A 25173-nucleotide genomic window follows, 5' to 3' on the forward strand; every position below is an offset into this window, starting at 1 on the left:
AACTTAAGGTACGGTGAGTCACCAGAATGCAACAGGTGCGGGAGCCTCCCTCATGATAATGTCCAGTCCAGCCCAAGTTAAAACTAGTTGGTCTCATGGACTTCTTTTTGCTGAGCCTTTCCAAAAAGATTTAGCAAAACCAGTATATTTCCTTTGACGAACTTACTGTTCACCTCTCTTAAAACACGGGCTGGCTAATGAATTTTGTGGTAACTCTTCCATTGGGCACTGCAAAGAAATACTGACTGTTAGTTTTTATACCCTTTGTCCTTAAATGCCTTACCTGGAATGCACAGGGACCCTGCAATACCACTGTGGCTGGGGTGGTCTGATCTATGGAAGAGACAGCATTTCAAAGACAGCTTGTATAAATAAAAAAAACCCCAACCACCAATACTTCAATCTTGGCCACACAACCATTCCTTGTGGCACTTCCTTGTGGTGGTGGTTTTTTTTTTTTTTAAATCCTGTTTCCTCATCTGCAGGATGGGGCCAGTTCATGTGCAGTCTGGCTTTGGGGCACTGCCTTCATAAAGTGTTTTGGACTTTATTCACATTGGACTTCTATTCACATGGGAAAAAATAAATCACGAGCAAAGCAATGCTGGTAATTTGCAAAACAGACAAACAAAATTTGCAAATGCTGAAGTGACCTGAAATGTGCACGGCTGTTTTGGCACTAGTTTGTTGAGGTTTTTTCATAATTTATTTTCCAGTTTTATTAGCTGATCTAAACAAGAAACCTGGTTTTTCAACACTCATGCTCTCCATTCACTTCTGGGCCTCTCAGCAGGCAGAGTAAGTACCTGCCCCAGTGCTAGCAAATCCTACTGTAAAGCAGAAATACTGAAATGACAGTTACGTGTAAAGGAGTGCAAAACTACTCAGCTAGAGCCATTGGGGAAAAGATACTTCTCAGAGAACAGTATCCTCACGATGCAAAATGACCAGCATGGGCTACATATTTCCTCTTGAAACTAAGTTACTACAGGAAATGTTTACCTAGTACAGCCTCAAACTACAAAGTGTGATCTATTGCGGAAATTAAACCAGCACAAATCTGACTCAAAAATCTGGGACCGCTTCAGTCAGTTTAAGTATTTAGAAGAGTAAGTTTTGATGGTTGCGGCAATCCATTTGTCTTTTGCTTTCCCTTATGCCAGAGTGAGAGTGGTGTGTTGCTTATTTCTGTAGGTGCTTGGTCTCAGAGGTTTGTAAGTACAAAAAAAGGACTTTAACTTAGAAGACTGCAATTCAACACAGATGTTTAGAAATCAGAAACGATAGCAAAATTCTGTACTTCCCATCGCTGTCCCACTTGCCCGAATCAGCTCTGTGGCAGCGTTTTGTGAAACAGCCACCACTTGCATGTCTTGCAACGGTTAGACTACGCGTGAAATGATGGAAAATGTTCTTGGGCCAGGCCCCAGAGAAGGATGGCTACCTTGCAGCTGGTGCTCCTCTGCTTTGCAGTTTGTCCAATCTTTGTCTATGCTGTAAAATGCTTCACTTAGATTGCAAAATAAGGAGGGTCATCAGGACTATGGTAAACATCCGTGCCACATACCCATGGCTAGCAACCTGTTAACGTACGACCTGATTAAGCAATTTCACTGACATGTCAAGACTATGGCCTTTGAGCTGAAGGCTCTGCTACACAGAAGCACATTTTTACCTTTCGTAAAGCAATGACCTTTCTGTGCTGAAGTCACCTTGCAACAATTCCTTGGTCTGTATGGATGTGCAAAGCTTTCCCATGATGGATGCTGACGGAAAATCTCTCTCACCTAGGCTGAAAGGTGGTGTTACTTCCCAAAGAGACATTCTCTGTGAGGAACACAAGCGATGCTAAGTCTAGCTTTACATTTTTAGCTGACCTGCTGAAGCTGGTATTCCTCAGGGCAACGAGTGCTATTTTGTACAGTTGTCCACCACTCCAGGAAAGTAAAAAGCTTTTGTACTTCCCCATCAAGCCTTCCAGGAGGAGATCCAAAACAATGAATTGTTTTGAGACAAGCATTTTTGAAAACTGATTAAATGGAAAGAATTTCCCAGCTTTAGCTAAACTGAGCAGTAGCTAGAGTACTGATAGCCCAAGTCAAATTATGAACTAGGGCCGTGTACATTCTCATAACGTTAAGCCCACCATAAAATGTTTTAAATTCCTTCATGTTCTATCCTGCTTTGCTGCAGTGTCCCTCAAGATGAGTATCAATCCTTGCTGAAACACAGCCCTGCTGCAACATTCATGACCTTGATGAGACCTTATGGAAGGGGTGAGTTTGGCCCAAAGCTGATTGCACATGCACAGCGTGGCTTTCTGGCTCACTAGCATTTCCTTCAGTGGAAATCACAGGGAGTGGAGGGAGGTAAGAACAGATGAACGCTAATTCTGCCGTCTCTCAAACCACCCCTGTAACTATCACATTGTGGAGGAGGCATGCTAGAGCTATTGCTTGCTGGAAGGCAACAAGAAATGCCAGTGTCCTCCAGCCCCATACAGCCATCTGTATGACTAAACATCCCAGAGGACCTTACTGCAGAAAATCCCCACCTGGGAGCATCCCCTGAGGTGAGGTTAGCATCGTTACTGGTGCTTAGAGCCACTTACTCATTATTCCTCTTTGCCCAATTTCTCTGAATCACCGCACTTCCAGTGCGTGAATGTGTTTCGCAGCCTCAAAAGCACTGGCTGGGGCCACGCTGCGCTCTCCGGGAACACACGGAAGCAGCCTGCCTTTCCTTGACTTGCTGAAGACCAACATTAGTCCTCTGCAGCACTTTGTCCCCTCTGATTAAATGCTATCTCACAATAAAACTTCAGTGCATGACTGTAGCACAGCAGACTACAAGGAAAGATGTGGAATGACTTGTTAAAGGCCAAACTAACCAGCTCACCCCACCAGCTTGCTCTGGGCCTCAGCGGGGTACTACAAACTAAAAGGCTGATTTTTTTTCCAGTGTGGTAAAAGTAAGTTAAACTATTACCCATAGCCCTTACAGCATGGTCAACATTGAAGATCTTGCCAAAAGAAAATGACATTTCACACCTTTGGCCAGTGGACATCAGGCCAGTGGCACACAGCAACTCAACTGTTCAGCTCCGTCAGCTCCGTGCAAGCGCACACCTCGTAGGATATAACTACCCTTCCCCGAGGCAGCTCAGCAATTCCTGACCCTTGACATTATAAGGGCCCTCAACACAAGCCTCCCTCCTTGTGAGACAATTCTAGTTTTAGTCAAACACAGCAACAGCCCGAACAGAAACCCTGAATACTACATATTTAGCACAACAGCCATAGCACCAATACCCAGAGACCCCTTAATTCTGCTTCTGCCTAATAATTAAAGGGATGAGTCCTCTTTTCAGGAGGAAATGAGCAGAGAAGCTGGGGTCAGTGCTGATGTATTACCCAGTTAAACAACCTGCCTTTCTGTAACAGGTCGCTCCAAAGGAAAACATTGTGTACACAGACAACCACTCTCCTCTGCTGTGTTCATCCTCCCAAACATCACTCAGATCTACTGGCCAATTTCAAGCAAATTTGACAGCACATTAGTATTTTCTAGGTATTTTGTGCAGACTGGTGAACAGAGAGGAAGAAGGACATACTCCTCTTCCCCGAGGGTCCCACAGGACAATTCAGAGACTGTATCACAGATGCAGAGGAGTTTCAGTCACCATCAGGTCACAGAATTTATCACTCACCGGAGTATCTGTCCACAGGACAAAGCTTCAGGAAAAAACATCAGACTTCACTCTGTTATTTACAGACTCCTCTTTCATTGTTATCACCTCCCTAACCTCAGAATGAAGTCCTGGTTTTTAACATTCTCTTCCAGGAAGTGACCCCAGCTTCTCTTTCCAATGACGCATGGCTTGCGCCAGAAAACGTGCAACAAGAAAAGTTTATGATCCTGGGGGAGAAACAAAACAAAACAAACAAACAAAAAAATAACAGCCATCTCCATTTAGTGCACATGACAGATCCCATTTCCACTGAAGCCAAACATTTCATCCATCTCAACAGGGCAACACAGAAACACAGACTACAAACGAAGCAGCAAGTACAAGAGAACAAAGAGCAGAAAAGCAGGAGGCTGGAGCTTACAGGCCAGAAACAGATGGTAGCAAACAAACAAAAGGAAAACACAACCACAAGACCCAGAAAATGATAGGTCTGTATAGCTAACCCCTTTTCTATTGACCTACAGACTTCTTGAGACAGACAGACTTCTTGAGACCACCTTTGTCACTGCCATGCCCCTAATGGAACAGACATTACAGTGACCTTGAAGTGACAATGCACCACAGGATAACATGACAAATGCAGCCAGATAGTCACCTCCACCTTGTCGCCAGACATGAGATGACATACTGTAATATGCTTGTGTCAAAAGAAGGAAAATGCTAGGTGTTCTTCTGAATGGGTTTGTCCATAGCAAAAGGGCCCACCAGGGACCTAAGTTACAGAGGGAGGGCTTGACAGAATGAGCTTATGAAAGAACTGTGCATGCATGTCTCTCTACTGTGTGGGCAAGATGCCTAAGGAAAGTACATCCAATTCTGTTTGTACAAGAAAAGTCACTGTATTCTTGTAAAATTAAGCAGAAAATAGATATAGGACTCGTGTTACTCTACAAACAAAAAATAAAGCAAAACCACAATGGCACCCATAAAGCAAACCATGAAAAAAACCCCTCACATAACTTTGCAACGATGAAAGGAAAACATGATTCCACGCTATTCTGTGCTCAAATTACTATGTGGCAAGAATAAGTTATCATTCTGGATGAAACTAGAGTTAATGTGATGGGCAGAACCTAGGGCCATAGAGGAGAAGACTGGGAGTTAATTTTTCACTTTACTCTCTACTTGCAGAGAAGTAAAACGAGGCCTGGGCAGCAGCACAAATCCCACACAGCTGTGCATTAAAAAACACTAGAGTTGGGAAGCCAAGCAGCAGCGTGGTTTCAGCGTCTTTATCCTTATGATGAATGAAAGTAACTTTTTTTGTAAGGGCAGTATAGACAAAACAGTCAGCTTCTGTGAGCACTTTTCTGGGGGAAAACCAGTAAATTTGACTTGCTCTATTGGATCTCTTAGAGTTCGGTAGTGTGAGAGACTATCTCAGGTTCCAAGGGTTAAGAAAGACTTGACCCTCAAGGGTTTGGAGCTGCACCTTTGGATACTCACTTTGTTTTTCAAGATTTCAGGGTGGCTAGTAGAAACTTTGATGGTACTTTGAAAAGTAACATAACCATAAAGCAGATCTGGCACACAGGACTACTAATGAGCATCTAACTGATGTCCTGCATAACCATATGAATTGGCCTGTACAAACATCCAAAAGTAATTTACAGCATCTTCTCTGAGCAAGTTAGTCACCTTGAACATTTTGATGCAACAGACCAGACCAGCCAAAGGGAGATGTGAGGAGTGTGTGACAGACTGTGCGAGGTGCAAGCACGTAGAAAAGGCCAGAGTCCACAATGCAGTAATAGAACAGTGCAGAACAACCTCAAAAAGCCAGAGAAATGTTTCTGTCATGTAAGAAACTATCCAAACTCTAGCTGAAATCTGCTAAGACCTGCCACAAAGAACACCCCAGCACCAGAACACCAACCCCATGTCTTCAGCTGTTATTATAAAGCCTCTTAATTTTGTTTCATCGCTGGTCATCTTCCTGGCTGGACCACTGCACTGAGTGGTCAGGCAAGTGGCTGCTCATCTCCTGCTTCACTTCCCACATTGTATTTGCACTTGGTATCAAGACCCCTTCAAGTCCACAATGCTAGAAAAAGGCAGGAGATACCAAACTGGCCCTGGAGTGTACAAACAAACATTTCAGACACGTTTATTCCAACCATAGACATGTCACTATTTTATACTGACTAGGAAAGCAAAGCCATCCCCCATGCCCCCCTTGAACTTCAGTATTCCTCAGCTGTGATATTTCTTTCCCAAGTGGCCATTTAAAACAAACAGGAATAGCAGGAAGGAGGAGATGCTAGGACAGTGACAGAAAAAGGGTCATAAATAAATAAACCCCACTAGTATCCCACTGCTCAGTACCAGTGCTATCTGTGGTCAACACTTTCAAGGAGAATAATAATGAATAAATAAATAAGGTCTTGCTAGATCTAAAGTTTCCCACTTTCTACCACTCAGAAGACTGTCCCAAACCTTGTGTCATCCAGAGATTACACGGACCTCACACATAAATTGAAACAGCATTTCTTCTTTGAAAACTCTTGAGTTCCATTTGTTAACCTAGAGCCCAATTCAGTCTGTGGCAGACTCCTGCTCCTGCCAGGTCATCTCCCAGAAGGAAGCAAAACAGATGTTCCGAGCCACTGGATTACATACACACAAGTGAAAACAGATTTACCAACAGCAACCTGATCCAGACTTAGTAAGCAAATTAATTTAAAAAACCCAAAACACACAGAAATTGTTCATTACAGCCACAGAAACATAATTTCTCTACTCAAGCATGTGTGTTGTGCCTCTTACAGGGGATGACACATTTTGGGGAGAGTGGGGGAAACGATATTTAAACACAGGCAACTTATTGTAACGCAAAAGTCTACAGCAGACTTGCTCGGGATCTTCTCATCACAGGATCGAAGGGCACAAGAAGAACAGTTCAGCTAAAGTGATACGAATGACCAAGATGGAAGAACACGACTCATTTCAGATACAGAAATGTTTAATGGCGTTAAAGTGCTACTTTAATGGGGACCATATGCTAACATTTAAACACAATTCCACTGCACTGCTAAATATGGTTGTCTTTATTTTTTTTATTTTACCTCTTTTTGCCCAACCTTACCTAAAACAATAAAATAAAATCTAAAGGACTGAAATTAACAACCCATTCAAATCAGCAATAAGTTATGAATTTTATAAAGCATTTTTTCCTTTTTTTTTTCTTAGTAATGAGGGGTAGTTAAATTACTTAAGGATATACAAAGTTTCAAACAATGCCATAGGTGAGGACTCTATTAAGGTTTTTAAAACTTGGAAAACAAAATAATCCTGGCCATTAAAAAGACAAAAATAAAAAAAGCAAAGCCCTCAAAGTGCAGGTTAGAATGCTCATCTCTTGAGAAAATTAGAAAACATTTGCTATAATAGCTCTTAACAGCACCTGCAAAGATAAGGTGGCAAGGCCCTTGGGAACAGGACGTGCAGTCAAAATGTTACATTAACATGAGAGACGTGCTGAGCTTAACTAGGTTAACTACTGGACTGGAACTTCAAAAGTCAAAGGGAATGATTCTAAAAAGAAAACCGAAGAAACCCCCACCGAACCTGGCCTCTTCCAGCTAGCACAGCCTTCATCCATTGTGTGCATGGCAAAAAGCATCTTTGCATTTCATTGGGTCAAGTGCTTCATCAAAACGGAGATCCTTTCATGGCATAAATTCATATAAAAGACATCTAAGGTTTTGTATGGACAAGCTCTAAAAAGACGCATCAGACTTGGGGTGTTTTCCCTCCCAACACATTTACAAATGTTTATCAAAAAATCTCTTCAAATAAAAAGGTCATAGTGGCTCAGTATCTGGGCATGACTTTCTGGCATATCACCTCTCATATGTGCTGGTTTCTTTCTGTCCTCAGCTGGTTGTGTGTGTGCATATGAGCACGCATCTACAGGAAGATCTGCTGTCAGTGTCACCGCCCGAGGCGTGACACAGCCCATGATGTGCTGGTAGATTACAAGTGTGTACCTCTTGCTTTAGCCACGCATCAGAGGTACTTGCTTTTTAAATGATGTCCAACAGAAAGCTGAGCTGAATGGTGTTCTTCCCTGAACATCTCTCCTTTGCTGCCCCGCTCTCTCTCTCTGGGCACAGAATGAGACCTTAATCATTATCAACATCGTTATTCTTAGGCTACGTAAGCCTTCTTAGATTTCCTAGTACATTATGACAGCATTGGATTGTGATAAACTGTAGGACATGGTCCTTTTAGGACCACAGAAGCTCTTCAGAAGGGCCTAAAATAGGTTGTTCAACCTGAATGCAATATAGGAAATTCTGACATTTCTCAGATCTCATGACAGAAAGAGAGGGATGAGTTTCTAGTATCCTCTTTCAAACAAATAAATTCAAAACAAAGTGTTTCATCACTAAGGTCTAGATCCAGGTCCCACAGAAACAAATGGATTTCACTGACTTCAAAGGGACTAGTATTTGGTCTAACTTTTTGCCAGCAGGAATTGGGATTGGTAACATGACCAAATGAACACATGTGGGTTTCTGTGGAGGCTTCCTTTACCCAAAAAGCTTTATATACAGGTCTCTCCAGGACTAGCTGTCAATATATCATTTCTGAAAGAGGATACTGGCATCTAGGACCCAGTTTGATCACCCCAGTGAAATCATTCGCCCTGCACTGTTGTCTCACTTGGTTCTAGGAAGCAAACGAGAGCTTGACACTGGCGCTGGAGTAACCCTCGTCACTCCCAATACTCTGCAAGCTGCTGTGATCATCAATGTCACTGATGCTGGTTGTGCTGATATTGTCCACTTCTCCATGGGAGAACTCTGTGCTTTCAACGTCCACTTCAATCTCTTCTAAAAAGGAAAATGACAGAATTGCACACAGGTTAGCACCACAGACCCAGCTGTTCCCTTCAAGCCAGTGAGCTGCTGGGACTCCCCCAGTCACAGATGAAGCAGCAGTCTGGCAGGAAGGCTTTCAGTGTTCTCCTGGAACAGGATGGGCTACAAAGACTAGATGCCAGCTTGGAGTGTTGCTTAGGGACTTGGCAAAAGGGTCTGACTCCTCCAGCATGCAGGCCACACTAACAGCATAGGTTGGCCAGCCCACACACTGAACTTGTTCCACTGCATCCTTCTTTGGAGCTCTACTACCCCAGTTTTGAAAACAAAACCGAACAGATAAAACAGAGGGCAACAGAGAAAACTGAGCATAAGTTACCCTGAAACATGCTACTTGCTTGATATTACATTGATGAAACCGGATCACTTATATAGGTATGCATTACATATGCATTACCATGGGAATCTGGATTACTCGATTACTCTCAAAGATGCTCCGTGGACTTCCGAAGATAAATCTTATTTTTAAGAAAGACCTAGAAAGCAGAGATCTAGTTAACCAGATATCTTCGTTCCCATAGAATTTAAAAAAAAAAAAATATCCTGGAAAATTCCTAAACTACAGACACACACCCAAACTGTACAGCATTTTGGGGTCTGTCAGTAAATATCAAACCATCTACTGTGCCTAAACATCTCTCCACAGCACAGGTACTTAAAAAAAGAAAGTTATCTGAATTCAGTTAACCATTCAGATCATCTCTGTCCAGAGGAGATGAACTTTATGGAAAGATTGGAGAAAAAAAAAAAAAGGTGGGTACGCATAGAATGACTCTGGGCATTTTAAGAGGCAGTTTGCTTGGTACCTTGGTTATACTGTGGCCCAAATACAGAATCAGAAGCTGGATGCTGCTTTGCAATATCCATTCCAGTACCACTAATGTCTTCTTAGATTTTCCTCTGTGTTGCTGAGAGATTCAGTAGACCAAAGAGCACAATGGGTATCTCAACTTTACCGTCAGGTATTTAGCTATCATCTTGTCATCACATTATCTTTATTAACTAATGCTCTGGCATTTTAGAGAACTTTTCAGAGAAACAGGTCACTTTAAATGCCACAGAAATCAGCTCAAGTTGACAATAACAACACTCCTTCCAGACTTAATGAGAACTCATGCAAAATACAAAACTCTTTGTATATAAATATCTGTGTCTGTGTGCGTGCATATGCCTGTGTGTGAGCAAAAATCTGTAGCCTAAATACCAAAGGCCATAAGAAGGGGGTAACTGAGGGACAAAAAATGGATGAATAGTCCTGGGGATTCAGTGCTAGTTCAGTGACACTCACCTCGCTCCGAGTCTGAGTGATCCGAGGAAATGGTAGATCCAATGCTGTCCATTCGTATTCGCTCTATCTCCTGAGGACCCTGTAGCTGTTCCAGTCTTCTCTTTAGGAATCTTTGTTCTCGTTCCAGGTTCTCAAGCTGGTGTTGGCTTCTCCTGTCAGCCTCTTCAAGTTTCTGACATGGTCAAATATGACTCAAGAATTAGTTTCACCCTTTTCTCCTTCCGTCCCACTTCCACTGCCCATCCACCTGCTTTGTGCAGACCTTCCCAAGTCCCAGAACAATTTAAGCTGCAAAAGAGCCCTGAACCAAGCTGCCTTGCAGTCTCCAAGAACAATGTCATGTCCTCATGTCTTTTCCATCTCTAAAGTCCTGATAAATCATACACATTAGTATAAAAAGTCTCTGAGGACAGAGCATCTCCTGGGGAAATGATTTGTATTGTAGCATTTTGTGGGTCATTCCACGCGGGTTCGGCCACTTGCATTACCGAATCAGTCCACGAAGGGGCCTCAATTCCCTTAACCAAACCATTTCAGGGTTTGTTATGATCCACTGTAACATAAAAACGTGCCCTGGGAGTTCTGTGTTCCTTGCTGCATGGTTTAGTAGGATTTCTCAGAAACAGTTTTCTATTCAGCAAGCAATTTACATAACCTACTACAGATTTCTTTGATCACAGCTGGGAAATCTACCAGGGCACTGTTCTTTGTTTCCTACGACAAGCACATTGCATAAGGAGTCATTTCAGGCTAACTCTGTCCCTTTGGCAGTGCTTTTTCTCCTTCACCACCCATCCTCCCTCCCGCTATCCTGACCTGCAACAAAGTATTTCAGCCTCTTCCAGATAGGGACAATGCTGCATTTTCTTTTCATGCTTCACTTTGCCAAAAGTTAATCTAGAAGAGCGCTGGCAGGTTCATACATGAAACCCCAGCAAACAAACTCCGTCTCACACTTTTGTGGTTTGTGCTAATGCTTCAGCAGTGGAAACTAACTAGCACACCAGAAAAAAAAGCTGCATTTCCCATCAAAATGCAGTCATTCAATAGTAGGTATGTTTTTCTTTAGAGAGACGCAGCTGTCAACAAACTACCACAACAGAGAACAAGACCCCTGCTCCCTAGATCAATCATTTCCGTAGTTAACAGACTTCATTATGGACTCTTCTAACAATGTGCCTTATAGCGATGATAAATGATTAACCAAGGGGGCAAGGCTTGCTCGCCTTTTTTTTTTTTTTTTTTTTTTTAAATAAAAAAAAGGGTGTTAGTCTCCTTCAACAGAGTTACCTCTAGGCAGCAAGAGTGAGCGACCGACTTCCCAACAGCCCAGACTGAAAGCAGCAGGGAAAAGCATCTTACCTTGATATGTGCTTTGGCTTTGTTGAGCAGCCCAAGCGTTGTGTGCCTGGTGCAGTCTGGTCCTAGAGGTATCAGAACTTTTAAGCGTTCTAGACACAGGCGGAGGTGAGCTCGGCTGCAAGAGGAGAAAAGGAGGATCAGAGCTAATCTTTCAGAAAGGGAATGTCATTTCCTTCTCTACTTCCCCCCTACAAGGCAGCTTTCATGTTTCCCTCTTTCCACACATCACAAAATTCCCCACAGGTACCAGAACAGACTGGCACTAAACTATTTACATTGCAAACAGCTGCTCACCAATACTTGCATTATTGCTAACCTCTGACAGACACTGTTTATTTTCTTGCTGTCTGAACTGATAATCTGACTCATCAGGATGAACTTTGTGCAGAGGCAAGGCACACAGGCAAACGGTACAAGTATCTCGTGGGTCTCCTCTCTCTCTCAGCTATTTACTGTCGGTTTTGCTGAGTTTTGTATGACTGCTACCCCCTGCACACTTGTGTGTTGCTGGCTTGGGGACATTTGCTATGAACTGATCTAAGCACCGCCTTTTTGCACAAAATTAAGATGACCAGTGAGAAAAGCAGTCAGCCCAAAACATCCAAACAATCGCTGCTGGCAGTTAAAGGAGCTAGAGGGATGGTAGTTACCAAGCATTGCACTTTTACTCCTTCCTGGGCCCAGGTCTGAAATGCTGCTGGGGGTGCAAGGTCTGCGGGAACAAGAGAACCCAAGACCTTCCCTGGGCAGGCTTCTGACCTTGGCTCACATCTACAAAGACATGCTCAAGCACAACAGTATTGGTGATGATTATGAGCCACTTTCTGCAGAATATGGAAACACGTTCTGGGGAAAATGGTTCAGGCAGCAGCGGAAAAGCATGTCAACCTCAGGCTGCACAGGAAAACTGTTCCCACTGTCTCCTCCTCTGTATCACGTATGCAGCAATGAACAGCAGATTTATGGAAAACTATCAAGTGTGGGTTGCCTTTTCCCCTCCCTCTCTCTTTCCCAGACATTAATGATTTATGTCCAAACTTGTCATCCCAATCAATAACACAATGACATCAGCTCCACCATTCACATGCAAGAAACAGTGGTGCAAAAGAGTCCTGAAAGCCTATCCCAGCCCCTGCTCACGCATAAAGAAACTGAATCTTAGCCTGATCCATCTCAATGCAGGGGAAGAGGGTGAAGAGAAAAAAAAAGAAAAAAAAAAAAAGAGCACGGACAGTTCATTTCCATTTGTTTTTCAAATTCACTATTGCACCCAGTTTGAAAGGGGTGGGGGAGAGGAGTCTGTAATCAGGCAATTATGTCAGTGACAAGCAAGGATGATTAAGGGTGGAAGGGTCAGGGGTTTTGCTGATGAACTGTCAGCACAGGGGAATGTTCACTAGCAGTGCTGTAGCTGTGAGCTCCTCACTGTTTCTATTATAAATCTCTTTATGAAGGGTCCATCATTCTGTCTCAAGAACAGCCACAGGACCACATATGACCAGCAAGGCCCTTGAAAAACACATGTTTTTCATTAAATATTAACAACTGGAGGGGTGGGGAAAGGGAAATCATAATCCAAATAATAATCACATCAATGTCGTCATTTACTTCTCAGCTTGCTCTAGGGCAAACCATGCTGCCATTAAACCCACATGGCTGACATGGGGGCTTTTTCTGCCTGGAAGCCCGTTTTCAACACAGAGATTGATCAACAGGAGTTCTGTGCACCCACTACAGGGGTTTACTCAACATCCCATGATGACCTGTAGGGCTAGCAATGAAAAAGCATCGCTGGTTCATGCTGGCACTGTAGTTCATGCCATCCCACAGCAGACTGGACACTGACTTCTTGCAGCTAGAGAAAGGAAGAGGAGGAGGAAGACCTTGTGGTTTAAGACATTCTGGGGTTTGAGCCCATTTTTGGCCATACCACACATTTCCTGAATGGCCACAGGGGCAATTCAGCAAGTCAGAGCTGTCAAGAGCACAGCCGTCATGCTGCAGCACAGAGCAGCATGTGTCTCTTTACAGCACGAGGACGAGCACCAGCCGTACGCTTCACCCACAGGATCAGTCCATGTTAAAAATGCAGCTCAAGCAGAGCTAAAGATGCATGCACAGATCAGGGGGCTGAGGAGCCTGGCCAGTTCCACCTGACAGGGGACTTGCTTCATTGCACCTGCTACAGGTAAGGACTGCAGGCTCCTCTCTGCCCTGCTGGGCAAGCACAGCTCCCAGCTCATGGTGGAAACAGAATTATTTGTGCAACAGAAAACAAAAAGTTTGGGGAATAAACATCCAATCACTGTCAAACATATCACAGGTCACTCCTGAGCGCCCAGCAAAATGCACAACACATCTACTGCCTGAGCTTTGGGCTGAGTCTTAGCACTGGAGGTTTTACCAGGAACCAGGGAAGGTGCTGCACCAGGAACTGCAATTCCTGGAACCAGCGATCAGCTTTGGGCAGCACGGAGCACTGGCTGGACTGCTGAGACAGTGGTTAAAAAAACGGCACTGATCTGCTACATCAAAAGCTAGGTTACATGCAGACTCAATGAGATCAACTGTGTTAAGCACCTGAAAGCTATACGCAAAGATCCAGCCATGTAGTAAAACTCTGGACACTGAAACACATCCTGTTGTGCCCCAGGACCACGGTGGACTGAAGAAGGTTACTGCGCTCTGCAGGCCCTGACAAGGGCAGGGAGAGGACAAAGCAGTCAGAGGGTCTGCTCTCATAAGGACACTGGAAAAGCTGGCAGTTCCAGTTTCTTAGCACATGTGGCCCCAAAGGGGACATTACCCTGTTCTGGACCCCCACATTGGCTCTCGAAGCCCAGAAGATTAGCCCAGGCTCACACAGACAGTTTTCAGAGAAGCCACTCCCAGCGGTGGCTCTGCTGGACAGTGGCCAAAGGCTGTGGCCCACAGTAGGGGTGATGGCCTCTGCCAGCACACCAGGCATCAGGAGGGGACACCTGCCTGTAACAGAGGGTGTGAGCATGAGCTGATAAGCTCACAACGGCACATAGCACAGCTCAGGCAATGAGCATGCTGCAAGGGCAGGTGGTGGTGGCTGAGCTGAGGCAGGTTTGGAAGAGGTTTGGCCAAAGCTATCACTTCCTGCTGCCGTTGGATTTTCCCCTTATTTTGCAGTCAGAGCTGAGCTACGCTGAGTTTTGACGCCACTGCAAACGTAAATGCATTTGCACCTCCAACCACAGCCTAACTGAGGGAAATGCACAGAGCTTTACTTAGCATACAGCAGCGGGCAAGCCTCGGTGTGCACGTTGGTGCAGATGGGTGACAGCCAGGCCCTTCAGCCCCAGCAGTCACCTCCTGCTGCTGGGGATGACACTGCTGGAGCCACTCGGGAGCTCCCTGGCCCAGTACAGCTGGGATAGCAAAGAGCAACCAAGGCTGCAAACTGTCCTGGCACATAAGCATGTTGCTTTTCTTCAGAGAGACAAAAACATACAGTTTCCCCAGCTCTCTCTCCCCTCTGCAGTGTTCAGTACATTGCCTCTTTATCTTCAAAATCTAACCCGGTCAGAGACCCTGACCTCTCTCAACTTCCAAGAGCCCGAGCAGACCACGCTGGGTTCTTAAACCACAGACCATGCAGGCAGGTCTGAAACCCAGCAATTAAACTCCAGAGCTCAAAAGTATCACAGCAAACTTAGCTGACAGACCATCCCAGAGAGAAAGCAATCACAGACATATTAATCTTCCTTATCAAGTCCTGGAGCTGTAATCCCACAGGTCAGGCCGTGCAACGAATGTCTTTTCCGCTTGTTTACCTGGACTCCGTTGCAATGTGGCTTCGACAATGCTGCAGGCTCTTGTATTCAACGAAAATACCAGTATTGTGCAGGCTCCAGACAGAGCCAGACGGCTTTCCATGTAAACCACTGGATTATGCCAATATTTGACGCATCTGCCAATATCTGGAAAAACAAGTCTAAATGCCCATATTGTTATATAACAGAGAAACAACTTGGGCTTGGCGCTAAGGGCTGCTGCCTCTCGCTGCCTTGATCCTGGGGAAGACAGAGGATGACAGAAGGAGAATTCCTGTTTCAGCCAAGGCCAAAGCCTTCGTACACTAGCTGCGAGGGAGACGGGAGAAGCTGGAGCCCTTTCTCCTTCCTGTGGCACCGGAAAAAATCAGGCTCTCACAGCAGCATCCTGAGCACACTGTAGGTGCTGGACGTGCTGAAGAAGGAATTCATGGAGGATTTGAAAGGAAAGGGCTCTGCTCTTCCCCAAGAGATCAGCCCGGTGCCCCATTTCTGCTCAGCCTGATGGGGGGGAAGACGACGCATGTTTGAGATCCCCATGAGGGGCATCAGGGTGGCCAGAAAAGGAGCAAAGCACCCGAGATGCACCACAAAGAGCTGAGGACAACCTTTTTATCTTGTTCCACTTGGCAATTCTGGCTAGGACAGAGCCCCTCTGCCACTTCTGCTTCCTCCCCTGTGCAGGGCCAGGAGGAGCCTAGAAAGCAAATTCCTCTGGGATGTGGGGGGCAAGCTGAGCAAGGATGCCCTCTCTACTCTGTCAGGAACTACTGTGGGAAAAGGTACATCAGATCCTACACAGATGGGCCACAGAGTGAAGCAGAAGAGGGATGAGTAAGCTCAGCAGCCCATAGCCCTCCCAGATGATCCACAACAAGCTATAGGTAGCTACATGTGGAAGAATGGGGTGCTGGCCCCTAAAATGGCAGCCCCACTGCTGCCCACCAGGCACATGCTGTTCTACCCCCTTTCCCTTTGTGCCTGTGCGAGAGCTTCTAACTGTATTTGGATTGTCTACTTTTGCCCTCCGAGCTGCCTCCTGGCCCTCTGGTCCTGAGCCTCTATCAGAGAGGAGCCTGGCCCCTGCTCTGTGCAGCCCCTCCTTGCACTTGGCTCTGCCTGGCTGCAGAGGGCTGTACTTTCACAGCCTGCTCTCCTCTCCAGCTCCCAATGACATCATCCACTCTGATTATATAAAGCATGGGGAGGAAGCCTTTATTTATGCGTGCTTTTTGCTCACAGCTTCAGCTGTCTCACTGTACAGCACGCACCGAAATCCCACTGCAGGAACTGGGCTCTGTTTTGCCTAGATCAAAACTGCAGTGCAGAAAAAGGTGTGCGTGCAAAAAAAAATTTCCCCATTTCCATCCCTCACTCCTCTGAGGACATTTTTGAGGGGTTTGGGTAGGAATCAACCTACCCCACTACTCTGCACCACAGCAAGCTGGGCACAAAGTCACCAGCCTCCTCCCTGCCTGGGAAGTCCCCAGAGAGCCGAGGGACCTGTGGTGGCAGCTCCAAGCCTTGTGTCTGCTGGTCACAAAGCAGCCAGAAACCAACCTACCTCCAGCACCTGTGGAGCCCCCTGCGAGGGCCAGCCCAGGGCTGCAAGGCCACCAGCAGTTTCCCTCCCTGGGCCCTGGTGGGTTCAGCCAAACCCGTGTGCACCTGTGCTGAGTGGGCGACTCCCCCCCCCCCCCCCCCCCCCCCCCCCCCCCCCCCCCGCTCGGGTCCATCCTCCTCTTGTGACTGCTGCAGCAATGGCTGCGGGCACAGCCCTCAAGGAGCCATCCCTGAATGTAAACATCCCTGGAGAGACTGCAGAGCTTCGTCGCTAGGACAGCCTTTGGGCTTGTGGGGTTTTTTTCCATGGGCAGAAGCAATGGAAACTGAGAAACAAACTTTGCTGAGGAGTCAGTCACACATACGTGCACGCTCAGCTCTGAAGCAGCAGGTTTAACAGATTCAGCACTACCCCCTAGTCAGACACTGCTGATCAAGGCCCAAACATCTGCAAAATACACACATGCCACAGACACACACACACTTTCTTCCCATCTTTAAAAGATCAAGCCTCCCTCCCAGCAGGAAATGACCAACTCGCCTCCAGCAGCATTTCAAAATGCCAAATTCTGATTTTTGTATGTTGAAAGCAGGGAGCATCTGAGGGAAAAGAAAAGCATTTCCTGGATATTTTTGTAGGATGCCTGCAGGTCTATAGGGCTTGAATTCAACAGTGGATTTAAGCATGTGCTCAACATTAGGAATATGCTTAAGCCCCACTGAGGCCAAATCAAACACTTCATCTCCAGAAGATGTTAAAAAACCAGAACCAAACCAAATGAAGCATCAAAAGAACCAGGAGAAGGAAGATCCTAACATGGAAAATGACATTATCATCCTTCCCCTCTGCCCTCCTCCTCTTCCCTCTACACCTTTTCAAAGTTGAATCTAATTTAACCCTGAAATCAGAAACCGCCAACTTTTGTTTGGATTTCAGAGCTAATAGATTGCTTAAAAAATTCAGGAGGGATCACTGGTTAAAGAAAGCAATTCCTGGAGAAACGCAAGTGACCCCACATCAATAATTCACTGGACGAGAATGATTCTGAGATAAAAGTAATGAGAAACACATGCAAAAGCCACAGGGCAGGGAAAATGGGGGACAACATGGTTTCCTTCTAAAAGCAATTCACAGGTCAGAGGCATGCTGATCTCTAACAGCCATTGTAAGACTTGATGTTTTTTCCTTGCTCTCATCTCTAACCCCCAGCCCAGTCCTCTCTGCAACAGTATCTGCCCCCCGCTTTGCTGAACACTCGCCTTCAGTGAAGGAAGAGGTTTTGCCAAGCACCTGGATCAGGAATGGGGAGGCAGCTGGGGACTGGGGGCCGAGCCGTGCTTTCCTTGCTGCAGAGCGTTATGCAATTGCTGCAAGCCCTCCAGCCACGCACAATAAAGTTGCGGTGGCATCTATCCAGCCTGCAATAAACACACTCACACCTGCTCACCCCAATTCCACAGGACACCAGAGATGAGACACATGTTTTAGAAGGAAATCTGGCTCAGAAATACGCAGTTAAAAGTTAATATTCTCCACCTGAGCTGTGAAATCATTCAGAACAAGCCTTGCTTTCTGATTTTAAATCAGGTCTCTTCTCACGATTATTTGTTTTCCTGCATTTGCTCCCAGTTGAAGGGGATACTTGCTCATTTGCTTCTTTGTTTCCAGTTGATTTCTACCGATGGCTCCCTGGCATGTAGCAGTATTTGTATTCCAAATGCTAATAAAACGTACCATGAAAAAGTAATTGATAAAAAGGCCTTTAGATCACATTTTTTTAAGCCTTTCTACTGTTTAAAATAAACGAACAAAAATTTAGGACAAACAAGACAAAGATGTGACAATGTATTATAAATAGGAATTTAAATGAGCAAGAGTTCTATAGGCAACATTTCCAGCCTGATCTTAACTGTATCAGATCTGTCTGTAAAAGTTAAAAATGAACATGCACCCAACTGTATTCTCAAATCATGGGCAGATGGAAAACAAACCACAAATTAAGAGACCTATGACTAAACAATAGTAAGAACAATAATAGTAACAAGAGCAAAAACCCAAGGCAATGCAGCTTTTCCAAGTCACATATCAATGCACCTGCCTGGTGACAAGCTGCGTAACAGGGAGATAACGGGTAGCACAGTGCTCAGGACAGCAGCATCCTGATTCAAGCCTATAAGCAGACAGGAAATACAAACAGCAATGTATCAATGCACTCTGCAACAGCAGCGTTTTGTCCAAAGGCCACCACAGTCACAAAACCAAGACAAGGTACACTGGGAAAGGAAGCGTCTTACCAAACAACTGAAATATGTGGGAAAACCCCTTCACAACTGCAAAAGAAGCTGCAAGTCTTAAGGTAAGCATAAAGCAAGGATTTTTAAGTTAAAATACACTGCCCGCTATCTGCATCGTAAACTTTGAAAGAGGCTGCCCTACAAACCCTGCCCTGACTGTCCCTGAGCCCTGCATGGCCTTCTACCACAGAGCTAGCACGTGGCCAAATGAACCCCTGTAGGCACACAGAAATTATTTCTACCTCCAACTCTTCTAGACAGGAAGACTTGTCACTGATTTAAACTCTGGAAGAGCTTCAGGCCCTTAGCAAACAGAGGCTGCAAGACCAACAAAGCCTGCACCAAGTGGTCTGTTGCCACCCCTGGTCCATTCCAGCATGAGTCTTTCTAGGCTACTACTGCAGTCTGGGGAGAGACATGCTCTCCCCACCTCTCTCCATGTCACACAACTGTCAAGGTCTCTCCCTTTCCTGAGATCCTTCTAGGTATAAACCTGAACATTATTGAGAGGGCTCTCCCTATTTTGTTAAGATTTTGAAGGCAAATGAATTACTTCAAGGATTTCCAAAATCAAAAAAGGCTAAGAGAAGGATGGAGGGAAGGGAAATCAGGCCAGCCTCAAATCCCTTAGTGTAATATGGGGGATCTGACTGATTGGCTTTCCTGCAGCACAGGAGTCTCCTGGGCTGCAATATGGAGGGATAATAGACACTTCTAGCTGCAACTCCCAAAGGCTGATCAGTCTGTTCACACTGTGCAGACCTTCAGTGTAAACCATGTTGTTCAGAGGGTGAAGGGGTTGGCCTACAAACACCTCGAGTTATATGGACACATGAGAGAGCTTCTACTTTTAGGATTCAAGGCCACAGCACTGTAGACATGGCTATAAACAGGACACTTCTGGAACTCAGGGTCCTACTCTCATCTCAGAAGGCACTTCAGGCGAGTAGGATTGCTCTCACCTCACGCTGAGCCTCTATTAGCTTTCTTTTCACTCTGTTCTCTGACCAGCACTGCAAAGGCTGGACTGTTTGCTCAACTTTGCTATCACCAGCTGTCACCCTTCAGCCTGCCCAGGTTTTTTGTTTCTGTCCTCTTCTCTGACAGTCTACTGGATTGGAAAACTTGGAACAAGAATACAGTTGCCAAACACACGGATGTTTAAACAGAATCCCGTGTCTGCACTCAGAAATCCTAAATCAAGCAGATCCCAAACGAATAGACTACAGCAACATTATGATTCTGAAGCTGAAGTGATCTATCTGGGGCTATTTTTACTCACACAATAACTTCTGGGCCTTTGGGTCCTATTCGTTGCATATCTTGAAGTTTTTCCTCTTTGAACTAGAGGGCTAGAATACAGAAGCTTCATATAAAGGCATAAAATAATAACAATAAAAAAGAGACCATTTGTAATCCCATGACTTCCAAACCTAGGATGCTTAAAGGGATGGCAAAAAAATCTGAATACTAATGCTCATAGTAATAAAAATGATACCATTTTGGAAGGTGCCTCCTCCAGAATGAACTTGCAGCTGTTTGGTAACATCACTGCGCATCCTTTCCTAACCTCTTTGATCTTCAGAGGCACCAATGAGACAGACTACTTCAACTCAGTAGAAAAAGATCAAATATAACAGCCTGTACTTCACAATGAAAAGGTGATGAGAGCAGTATAGGTGGTCATCTGCCCAGCAGAGGAATGGAGTCAATCAATGCCTGGCATTTTCTCTCACCCCTTCATTTTCATCCAGATCTAGCACTGAGCTCTCAGTGCCCACTCATCAGTTTCTTTTCCCTTCTCCCAGCCCCTCTATGCCTTTCTTTGAAAGCAATTTGGACAGTTGTTAAGAGATGTCAAATAGCAACAGATGCTCTGGAGCAGAGTCTAATATTATTTATCAAAGTTAATCCTCCCTAAAATTATATATTGAGGATCTACTGTTATTGATCTTGGCCATTAGTCATGAAGCATTTTAATCCCTGGTGAATGTAATTAACTGAACTTTACTGCAGCACAGTACACGATATTACCAGCTAAACTCCTTTTAGGCTGAGCTGTGCTTACAACAGCATGCTAAACCCTATAGCCATCACAGGCCATAAATGCTGTACGTCACATTCTCCTTCTGACTTTAAAACACAGCCTAGTTGCCACCAATATGGTCACATCCAGGTGCCTCTTGCTCAAGATCATGTGGCACCAACTTCTCAATCATGCTCACTGTTGACCATTCAGGTATCACAGTTTTGCTACCCTGGCAGTAAGATAGGGTTACAATCCTGCATTTGACTATCAGGAAGCATGTAAAGCAAGTTGTAAACATCAACGTGCAACCCAGGCCAGTTAATTATAAAGTCCCGACTAGCCTAGTCTAATAAAAACTCCATCTTTGTTAAAAGGTGGTTAAAAATAGACCTGCTCTTTAAATAGCCAATGGTGTCCTGTGCCCTCATTCTCACTAATACCATTATAATTATCCTTCTAGGGATGTGCAGTGTGCTCACAGCCGCAAAGTCTGGTGACGCTGCTCCAACCAGCGCAGCATCCTCCTCCACACCACCAACATACCAGCAAAGCAGCTGTGCCATTCATCAGAAACCTGCCTCACTGAAAAGGCAGTAACCTGCTTTGCTGTGACCTATGGATTTTCAGCTTTACTGTTAGAATTAGGTCACTGGCAAAGATAGCCAAGATTTTCCAAACTCGCCAGCTATTCTTGATTATTCTGTTCAGAGGTTTCCTGGCTAAGCACCATGCCTTTGAAAAGAAATGAGGAGCTATTTCAGGCTCCTGCAAGGCTTCTGCAGTCACACACTGAGAAGCAGGGATGCTCTCACCCCATGACCCTTAACTGCCTCTAAACTGCCAGGCAATGAGAAGAACTCTCCAGTTCAGATCTACTACCACCGAGTCCTTGCAGTCTCTCCAGGAGAAATCAAAGGTGGTGCGCACCAGGAAACAGATGAATTAGCACGGATCTGCAGAGGCCCTGGAAGGCCACCTGTCTGCACTGAGACTGGAAGAACCCAAGGTATCAGGCAACTTCCCACCAGGCATCTGGAGAGTGCCCCTGGACTGGTCTCCTGGCTACAGCAGAAAAGCTACCCATGGTCCACAGCGTGTCATAGCAGTGAAGGCACAGGCAGTACCTCAAATCAGAGCCTCTCTTTCTTCATAATACTACTGAAAGAGACCCTGGACTTTCGTGCCTACTAAATACAGTCATGTTTTAAACTAGTCATGTCACTTAACCAGTGAAAAGAAGCAAGCACATGCTTCGTTAAACATTCGTCCATCAGCAAAAGAGTAAAGGACGCTACCAACTTGTTATTTGGGAAAACTTATTTCCTGTTTTCAAAATAATGAGCAGGGAATATGCCGATACCAAGAATACATTCTGATTTGGCACCATGTTACTTTTGCCATTAACATGATTTTTTAAATTATACAGATAAGCTATAGCTACTAAAACATATTTTTACTGTTCACTAAGTTAGGACAGAGTTTTCCACCCCATATATTTCTTTTCCAAAGCTATATTCCAGTTTCCTCACCTCATGGAAGAGAATCATAATTTCTAATGAAAAAATATTCTAAGTATGTGACCATCTGGAATACTTGTTTACACAAAATCTTTTATGCCAGAAGGAAAGCACGTGCTCTTCATCTAATACCTCTTCATACTGTCAGAAATATTTAAGGAGTCATCAAATATCTACTGTACCTTTCAGGTATAGAGGGCATGCATCTGGAACAGAGGAAGCAGTGCATGTAATTTCACCTTGTAAAATTATTTTAAATTTAACCTCAAACTTCCCAGGAAAAAGGACTTGTCAGCCAAGGTCGCTATCAGATGTAATTTTGGATAAAAGCACTAGGAAGGAGAACTTAAGAGATCCTAGCACTATTTTTCCTATGGGATACGGATTTTTGCACACAAAGAACAGTAATACTGTATTTCAAAGTCTAGGTGTTAGCTAACTTTAAGTGACAAACAGTTTTAACTCAAGTTAACTATACATGTTACTCAGCAGGGGAACCTGAACAGAGAAGCGTACCTCCCAGCACTGACAGCAGATGAGTCACCTGTTTTCATACATAGGGAGGTACCAGGAAAGAAACGATTTTTTGAAAGGAAGTACCACAGAATGTGAAAACACACCTTGCGTCTGCTTAACTGGTGTGATGTGCTAATACAAACTCATTGTCAATACAGTTCTCCCAAGAAGGAGCAGGGTTTATCACCTAGAAAATTAAAACAATGTAAACTTCAGCAGAAAAAAACCACCACCACCAAAACAAATTCCCTGTCTTGCCCTCCTTTATCTACCCTTGACACCTTCCTTGCATTTTCTTTCTCTTCTCCAGGCACGTGTGAAGGCCAAGAGATGTAAGACAGCTCAAACCTCAAACAAGGAAAAAGCTTGGAAACCATTTCCTTGGGCAGGAAGCAAGACAAAATGTATCCATAAGATATGAAAATTGCTGGACTTTTCTAGGCTCAACTACAAAACTCCTAGTGCTTCCAACAGGGCTCAAAAAGCCATTCTATTAAGCACAGGACATTCTACCTAGTCAACTTGTGATCAGCTGGAGATGATCATTATAACCCCTGCCTGGGTCAGCAATGCCAGGAACGGATATGACTTTAATTTCCCCAAATCAAGAACAGCTGTAGTTGAGTAAACTAGCATTTGTGGAAGGATTAGCTGCCTTACGCTAGCTCCGTATTCTCCCAGCAGGAAAAGGGTTAGGATCCCACCGGGAACAAACCAGACACTGAAAGGTTCATGGTTTGTTTTGGAAAGAAAAATAATATTTAAAAAAAAAAAAAAGTGAGAGGAGCTGGAACACCTAGTCCTCTGGTTTGGTGTTTCCATTTTTTTGGTTTCTATTGGCTGAACTATCAGGACAATATTAAGAAAATAATCACACAAGCTTACAGAAGTACCTACAGTGGCACTGCATTATAAACACAATCACACCCATCCTTCCCTGTTATTTTGTGGTGCTCATGTCACTCACAGGGCCTCACTAATTTAGGCAAGATAAATTACTGCTTCATTACCAGGCATTTTCTATACAGCATCCCATCGCAGGATCACTCCTGGTCGGTTTCAAAAGTCACTGATGTTAAAAAGAACAATAAATAAACCCCAAGAAAAACAACAACAAAAAGGATAGCTTTCACTGCAAACCATTCACCTGGGGAGAGGCTGCAGTGGGTTTGCTCATCATGAGAGACAAATGGCAAACCAGAAGCACAGTTCTCTTGACTTTCCTAGTGTTGTGCTAGCCAAGAGCTCGCAGAGTTTGCATGTGCTTTCAGGAAGGACGAAGCAGCAACCAAATGGAGCTGACATTTCAACTCACGCCACAAGCAAGAAAGGGTTATGCAGCAGGCAAGACCTTTAAGTGAGAGTCAGGAGACCTGTCTGCAGACAGCTTGCATGACCTCAGGTAAATCCCTTGAGGAACTGAAGCATGCACCGCTTATCCACAAAATGGAGCTAATCCTAATTCCTTCACAGAGTACTGCACAGCTAAATCCACTCTTGGTTTTCAGGTGCTCATGTAGCTCAGCAATGACACTGGTATGTTAAGTGCCTAAAGAGCAGGACACTTTGGGAAGCTAATTCATTCAGCTTTCTCTGCTAGTTAACAATGCCCAGAGTACAAGATGACCATATTTCTCAAAATGGATCAATAACCCCTCACTGCTCCCCCATATATGCAGCAAAACCTACCTGAGGTCTCCTTTTACCTCTGTCCCAAGAAATTCCCAAGATGGAATCTCAGCAAAGTTCAAAGGAGTTTAGTCAGAACCAAGATGAAGGCTGTATTGTTGACTTTGCAACCAGGCAGTCATAAAGCTTTTTATTTCTTTAAAACCTTCAGTTTCTGATGTCCTACTCTTAATCCCATGCATCCAAAAGATGGTGATTTTGGTGCCATTAAAAAAAAAATACACATAGTCGCTCAGACATCACATGATTTTAAAAAGCAAACATAAACACCTATATAGGATTCTTCCCCTTCTTTCTGTTTTTTAAATACATACGTTACACTGGCTCATACACTGGTTTTACAGGGGGGATAGAAAATGCTTAACTCCAGGTGCTGGGATTTGAGAATCACAGAAAATCACAAGAATTGCAGTGGAGATTACAAAAGCTGGCAAGATTAATAATATTTTTCACTTTAAATATCAAATTTATTTA

At 44.5% G+C, this 25173-nt stretch overlaps 1 protein-coding gene across 2 annotated transcripts in view; it reads right to left on the reverse strand.

The window, feature by feature from the left end:
- Positions 1-6700: 6700 nt before the first annotated feature.
- The window catches only part of MXI1 (MAX interactor 1, dimerization protein), a 57387-nt gene continuing 38914 nt past the window's right edge, over positions 6701-25173 (reverse strand). For both annotated transcript variants that reach the window (XM_056350838.1, XM_056350839.1), the window contains exons 4-6: positions 11288-11402; positions 9926-10097; positions 6701-8589 (exon numbers count right to left, since the gene is read on the reverse strand). In XM_056350838.1, the coding sequence (XP_056206813.1) occupies positions 8426-8589; positions 9926-10097; positions 11288-11402 (451 nt within the window). In that variant the 3' untranslated portion in view covers positions 6701-8425. The remainder of the gene's footprint in view (positions 8590-9925; positions 10098-11287; positions 11403-25173) is intronic.

This window comes from Falco biarmicus, chromosome 9 (assembly GCF_023638135.1).
Source record: "Falco biarmicus isolate bFalBia1 chromosome 9, bFalBia1.pri, whole genome shotgun sequence".
Classification (NCBI taxonomy): Eukaryota; Metazoa; Chordata; class Aves; order Falconiformes; family Falconidae; genus Falco; species Falco biarmicus.